At 40.3% G+C, this 7,762-nt stretch overlaps 1 protein-coding gene across 1 annotated transcript; it reads left to right on the top strand.

Annotated features, from left to right (window-relative positions):
• Window positions 1-125: 125 nt before the first annotated feature.
• On the top strand, window positions 126-7,231 carry csdc2b (cold shock domain containing C2, RNA binding b). Its single transcript, XM_067570416.1, has 4 exons — window positions 126-372; window positions 3,121-3,543; window positions 3,993-4,115; window positions 5,108-7,231. The coding sequence occupies exons 2-4, from the start codon at window positions 3,362-3,364 to the stop codon at window positions 5,268-5,270; spliced, it is 468 nt and encodes a 155-aa protein (XP_067426517.1). The 5' UTR covers window positions 126-372; window positions 3,121-3,361; the 3' UTR covers window positions 5,271-7,231.
• Window positions 7,232-7,762: the final 531 nt, after the last annotated feature.

The raw sequence follows: 7,762 nt of genomic DNA on the forward strand, positions 1-7,762 counted from the left end.
AAACAGCTGCACAGGAAGTGCAATATGAACATCATAAAATCACTGCAGAGACAGAAAGAAATAACACAAGTGTCCACTACACTGAGCACACAGCTCCTCCAACAGATTACATGCATGACAAGGAATGAGGAAAGTCATTGTCTGCACACACACACACACACACACACACATACAGACACACACAGAGTCGCATCACGCCATCGGAATCTCCGCCAGCTGCGCAGACTCAGCAGCCCTCACACCGTCACATCAGGGTTCTCCGTCGCTCTGCGCGGATTTGGTCGACTTATTTATTTAATTACTCGTTATATAATCCACACCGACTTTGAACACACACATCCTCACACACTGATCGACCTCAACCTACCTGCAGTAAGTAACATTTCTGTGAATATGTGCATGTGGATATGGCTGCAGAGAGGGGGGAGAGTGTGTCAGTGTGGCTTTGTTTTTGGACCGGGACAATTATTCCCTGCATGCCTGTAAGAGAAGAGCAGCTGAATGAAAGAGAGCGATTTTTAAAAGATAAATCTGATTGTATGGAGGACCGATCGCTGTCAACATTGCGACCATTATTTGCTGGTCTTTGCTCGCTTGTATGAACGGACATTTCACCCTGTTGTTGTCTTAAGTTATTGTCCAGCAGCATTGATTGTTTTTACGGTTTCCACACAATATTGTCAGTAACTGCAGAGACTGAAACTGTGAAACAGGGTTTTATTTCTTTACGCTATTGGCTGTAACGGTGGGGATGCAACAGAGGGATGCAAAGAGATAAAATATGAGATTTTATGGTTAGGTTTTTTTTTTAATGAAAATCAGCTGTCGGAACAAACTCCACACACACACACACAAACACACACATTTCATAGACACATGGGTCGTGTCTTTTCATAGACACTGGGAAGAGATGTGTTCCCGACCTGGACCAGAGGAGCCACGACCCGCTTAATTTTGTCGCCTCATTTCTGCACATCCAGATGTTCTCTTGCAGCTGCCTGTACATTAGTGTAAACTCTGTGTCTCTCTAAATGTTTTGGTCCACTCACAGTAGTTCCTCATTATGATAAACGTCTGTCTTTATGGAATAATTATGTTGAGATTCATAGTTTGAACGTACGAGCCACTGTGTATTTTATTGTAAACGTGTCCTGATGTAACGCTACATTATTATTTCTCTAGTACTACTGTGAGATATGTAAGTGTTCATTTGGGAACGGGGCACTGACGTCACGAACGCACCACTTGAGGCGGTGGCGTTCTGCAGCTGTTCTGACGTCACGCGCGTCTGCCTGCATCACCACAAGCAGAGGAGGAGTGGGCGTTAAAAAAAAAAACGTAACACACATACACACACACAAACACAAACAAACACAAACACACAAACATATAATTATTGCCCAGGCTGTGTTAATTGTGTTTCTAGGATGAATTCACCCTTGAGTACTGACAGGTAAATATATATATATATAGATATATAGATAGATAGATAGATAGATAGATAGATAGATAGATAATTTAATAAATCACAATTGGTAATTGCAGCATTACAGCAGCCAAGTTATGTAAATCATAAAAAATGAGGTAGTTCAGGAAAGAAATACAATAACAATCCATTAATAATTAAGTAACTATGAATACGACTAATTCTAAACTAATTCTAAAAGTAGGAACATACTGTGTGACTCTTGATATGTATTGAATATACACTGTTAAGGTAGTGCCCTGTAATCCATAGTGCAGTAATGCAAGGCAAGTAGATATGAAAATTTAATCTCTGCACTTATTAATACTATGCGTATAGCTTAAGAGATAAACCATGCGGTATAATCATGTGAGATTGCAGTGGAATGCAGCAGCTGAGCCAAAGGGAAACTTCCGAAGGCTCCAGGTGGAAATAATAGGGATGTAAAAGGTTATTCCACCAGTTTTACATCTCAAGTTTAGTCATGATGAGTACTAATGTTGTATTATATCTCCTGTGGCTCTGGAGGGGGCTTTGTCATGTCTCAGAAAATAACCCTGATGACATCTGGAATCAACAAACGTTTAACAGACAGCCTGTGCTACAAACTGGAGGTGTAGATTTCGAAAAATGTGGGTGTTTACTGGTTTCCTGTCTGTCAAAGAATTGATTTCAAAATACTGCTGTTGCTTTATAAAGCACTAAATAGTTTAGGGCCGAAATTTCTAATCTGCAACTATATTACAAACCATCCAGACCTCTCAGGTGGTCTTGGACAGGTCTGATTTCTGTCCCCAGAGTCAAAGCTAAACCTGGAGAAGCAGCATTCAGTTTTTATGCTCCACATATCTGGAATAAACTCCCAGAAAACTGCAGGTCTGCTGCAACTCTCAGTTCTTTTAAATCACAGCTGAAGACTTTTCTGTTTGACGCCGCTTTTAATTAAACCAAATTAGAGGGTTAATATTTTACACTGCACTGTAACTTCTATTCTCCTGTTTTATCTCTTCTTCTACTTTGTTTTTTTTTAATTTCCAAATTTAACACTTTTTAATTGCATTTAAATGTCTCTTTGCATTGCTTTGTGTTGCTTTTCTATTCTGTCTTGATGCCTTTTATGTTCTATGTAAAGCACTTTGAATTGCTTTGTTGTTGAAATGTGCTATACAGATAAACTTGCCTTGCCTTTACCAGGCATCAACAGTCTGGTGGTCTAATGAAAACATGCTTTTGAGTTGGACAATGCGAAATGTTGGATCCATAGTATGGATTAAAAATCAGAATATCTTGGCCCCTGCTTGATCATCAAGTCTGTCTCTAGCAAGTCCCCCAACTTTATGGACACGCAATAGGCCACTAACTCACTGGAGTACCCCTTTAATGTTAGAGGGGACTTGATTTAAAGGACTTAAAGGAGAGTGTCACCTCATTTACGATCCTATTGGATGAAATGCTAATCCGATAACATAAATTTGAGATAAAATTATAGAACAATATATTTCTAGACACCAGGTAAGAACACCTAAAAGGGATTTTCCCTTGATCCCTTAAATTGTTCCTGACTTGAAAAGGTTTTTTGTTGGTTGGTCCTCCTCCCATCAAGTCTAAAGACATATGACAACTCTTTCATCTCCCTGTCGTCTCTCTCCTCACAGCCAGTCCTCCTGACAGACTTGAATTGACAGCGCTGACCTGGATAACTGCTGAGACTGTGTCCCACACCGAGGCCTCTCCAAGCAGAGGGACTAACAGATACACCAGCGGACAGCCAGCGGTGCCAGCAGTTCATCAGCAGCCTGCAGCTCCAGCAGCAGCGGCAGCAGCAGCAGCATCCGTTTGAGAGGAAGCGTTCACACCATCCTCCCCCATCCTCATCCTCCTCTTGTCACATCTGACATGGCAGACCCCAGCCTCACGTCGCCCTCTGAAACCCCACTGCGCTCCCCCAACGCTCAGCTCACCCTCTCCTTCCCCTTCCTGAGGGAGGGGAGCCGGGTATGGGAGGAGAGGGCGGAGCAGGGGCTGCCTCGGGATCTGCCCAGCCCGCTGCCAACCAAACGCACTCGCACCTACTCAGCGTAAGTAGTAAGAGACCATCCTGTGCCAAAATGATTAGTTTATTAACCAATTAGTCAGTGGTGAAAAGTAGACATTTATTCAAAAATTTATTCTATTTCATGCTACTTTTATACTTAATTGCATTTCAGAGAAAAATGTTTACTACCATACTTTTGACTCCCTAAGTTCTAAGTAAAGCAGCCTGTATAAAGGGTGTAACTAATGGCTTTATTAATGGTTAATTAATGATTCACTTAAGTTTTATGGCTCAGTTTAAGCTAATAACACTAACAAATTGTAGGTTGCCAGGTTGAGGAAAAATCCCATTAGCTGGTAAACAAAAAACTTGGTCAGAGTTTTAACCATGTACCAAAGTACACTGTTCCTGAAACATTTTAAAGTAAGTTGTATGAAATGAAATTTTATGGTTAATGTGAGAATGTTATTGTTTTTCTCTCTTTGCCTGCAGTACGGTACGTGCTCACTCAGGTCCGGTGTTTAAGGGTGTGTGTAAGAACTTCTCCAGGTCACAGGGTCACGGCTTCATCCGACCCTCCCACGGCGGCGAAGACATCTTTGTTCACATCTCAGAGTGAGTGACAGCAACACTGAACACACTCTTAGAGGACAAAATCATACACATTTCTGAGTATAAGAGCACACATTAGCTGAATTTCAAGCAGACACATAAACCTGCTGCAGATCTGCAGTTAAGACTAACAGGACTATAAGAGCTCAGCGAACAACACTGTTTAAGTGTGTACTTTTTTTAAATGGAAAGCTATTTTTTCGAACTCTCCTGAGACATTGTGACAACTGCAAAAAGTGGACGTGGCACAGAGAGTACAGCAACTTCTCTGTGCTGGTTTTATTGTACTTTTTTATTCAGGACAAGCAGTACATCAAACTATAGCCTTAGCAAAAGCAAATCTACAAAATGCCTCCAAACAAATTATTCAGGATGATCCAGTTGTAGCCAAATATCTGCATCGTGGGTCTGAAATTCCAACTTTTATCTTGTCTTATTTTCCTCATTATCAGAGCTGTGGCAGATGTCTTTGATTGCTTCTATAATATACTGTATGCTTGTGTAACCAGACTCTGTGAAATAAGCTTAGTTGCTTTTTTGCATAGAGTGAGATGAGAGGATCAATACCACTCTGAAGTCTTTCTGTTAATTATGAAGCTGGCGCCATATGGCAATTGGCTTAGCTTAACTTAGCATAACACAAAGACTGGAAATAGGAAGAAACAGCTAGCCTGGCTCTCTCTAAAAATTCAAAAATATGCCTACCAGGACCTCTAAAGCCTAGCCTCTAAAGCAGAAGGAACAGGAAATTAATTATTTTGGGGATTTTCTTCTGTTGTTAAACTAGTTAGAAGTCAGCACCTGTGCATTAACACATTTTGCAGGACGAAAGTGAAAAGAAAACCCCTAAAAAACAGATGTACTGTTTGTGCCTGTTACGTAGGCTGTTTTCATTTGTGATTGCATTTTCTCAGTTCACTCACACTTCATCTGTAACCTTTTTAAACAACAATACATTATGAAGCAAAACTCACCATATTTCTTCTCCATTTCAGCATCGAGGGGGAGTATGTCCCAGTTGAGGGCGACGAGGTCACGTACAAAGTGTGCCGGGTCCCACCTAAAAACCTGAAGGTTCAGGCGGTGGAGGTGAAGATCATACATCTCAACCCAGGGACGAAACACGAGACCTGGTCCGGGCAGATCATCAGCTCGTAGGCCTGAGCTCCAGGCCTGGTGGGTGGTGCTGGGCAGGGCTGGGTGAGGGGTGGTGGAGGTGTTGTGGGACTGATAACTTACATTCTGTGCTCAAATTCTTTTTTATTTTTATTTTTTAAACATGTTTTACCTACACAGCAAAGTGTCCAGTGTTATTAAGTGTCAATAAATTCAGTTGTAGTAGGCGTTGACAGTTTTTACACTCTGTTGAAAACTGTCTGTCTACTGCTCTGATAGTTTTGCCATGTATTGTTAGGAAAAAGTCACATTTGTTTTATTTATTCAATTTTTTTTTGTTCAAAGTCAAATTTGAGATGGAATTATAAAGTCACCAGCGGGGATCCGACTTCTAAACCGAGAGGAGCTTGGGGGCCTGATTTTTCTTAGAGATCAGCTGTATGAAGTATTAAACATTGGGAAAACTGATAAACAACTGTGGTGCAGATCTGCAAACTGAGGCATGACCGCTGAGTGTACATGCAAGGAAGAGAGCAATGTACGAGAAAAGGCTAAATTCAGTTTTACTTCCCTTCTTTGCAGCTGTTATGCACTTGTTTACTTCACCAAAGTTTCCAGGATCACATGTTGGGTGCAGTAATTGGTCTGATGACTTATTATCTCAACCTACATACACTGTTTTACCATCAAGTGCAGACTTTGGGAAGATGAGTACAAACTTTGAATTCAACAAGAGGATGTAAAAGCAAGTAGTTTAGAGAAATGCGGCTGAAGAGATTTGTGTTGCTTAAGTGAAAGAAAGATAACACTCTTTTGGGTTTCAGGCCACCAGTTAAGAAACATGACCAAAGAGGCCAAAACAAGAGGAAGTTTTATTTTTAAACGGAGAGGGGAATGTTATGAAGGTCAGAGGGAGAGTAAGAGAAATTCAGAAGGAAATCTACAGTTTGTTTTTATCAAAAAAAGCAGGAAGGGAGACCAGGACTGAAGCAGAACCACCACATTAAAGGATGAGTTCTCAATTTTCAAGTCTGTCTTAAAACAACAGTCAGGAGCCCAAATGAACACTGAAACATGTTTTTCTTGCTGTAATCATTCCTCCTGTTCATATTGACCATTAGAAGATCCCTTCATAATGCACTTGCAATGTAAGTGACAGGGGACAAAATCCACAGTCCTCCTTCTGTGCAAAAATGTATTTAAAAGTTTATCTGAAGCTAAAATGAAGCTTCAGTCGTCCAAATGAATCATATCAAATAGATATCTTTCAACTGTTGTTTTAAGACAGTTGAAAAATTGTGAACCCGTCCTTTAAACCTAAACATTTCAAAAACATAAAAAAGTATATATACATATTTTACTGTGAATGGAAAAGTATTTTCCTGAAAAATGCATATCCTTGCTTGTATTGTCTCGTTTGTGGTTATTTATTTTCATAATTTATTTGATGATTTGTTCACATGTGTTGCAAGCTCTTTGTTTTGGGTAACACAGTCAAAAGTTGCACTTAAAAGAATTGAACTTCCACTATGAAAACTGCCACATTGCTAAAGGCATCAGGTTTTACTCAATTTGTCGTCCAGTTTGAAATTTCCTGTTTTGAATGCGTCTGAAGCCACGAATTAAAAAAAAACCTGTTTCTAAATCTCTTTTTCTATTATTAGAAAAACAGTGTATCTGTGTGTGATTCATTGAGAGTAGTCTGTGTGATGGTGAACTACATGACTTCATAGATGGTGCCAATAGAGATCATCATTACAGAAATGTTGTTTGTAGTTATTCAGGTTTTGCTCAGTTATATAATGTACTGTATGTAATTTTCTATAATATTTGTTCCACAGTCTCTATGCATCTCGTCTGTCTGTCAGTGTCACTGCCTAAATTTGTTTGTTTCTGTCACATCAAAGGACACTTTCTTTTGTGGACGAGCCACTGTGGTGGTGATCCCCACGATCACTTCTACTGAGCCTTGAAAGAACATTAAAGCATTTTATGATTCACAAGTCTGGTGGAAGCTGTTTCTTTAGCTGTTTGTGGACATTAAGTGTTCAGTGAGACTGAGTGAGGGAATGAGACTCAGACTGGGGGAGAATGGGGAAGAGTGGTGTGAGCTCTGGTCAGCAGATTTGATTTCGACAACAGCCACGTGTCCTGCCAAAGTGTAAGACCCTAGACAAGCATGTTAACTACTTCATGTATTTATTACTATTCCAAAGCATTAAAATTTACACCATTTTTTTAAACAAACAAATCATAGATGTGGCCACTGATACCAGGCTGACCCTGAACCTCCCATTTGCTAACTCACTGTGAGTCGGTCTGTACAAACATGTTAACTTCAGTTTTTATGCCTTTTTTTACGCCAGCGACATCCATGTCCGGAGGCATTATGTTTTCGGGTTGTCTGTCCCGTTCTCGTGAACACGATATCTCAGGAATGCCGGAGGGAATTTCATCAAATTTAGCACAAATGTCCACTTGGACTCAAGGATGAACTGATTAGAATTTGGTGGTCAAAGGTCAAAGGTCAAAGG

Source organism: Thunnus thynnus, chromosome 17 (assembly GCF_963924715.1).
Source record: "Thunnus thynnus chromosome 17, fThuThy2.1, whole genome shotgun sequence".
NCBI classification, from domain to species: Eukaryota; Metazoa; Chordata; class Actinopteri; order Scombriformes; family Scombridae; genus Thunnus; species Thunnus thynnus.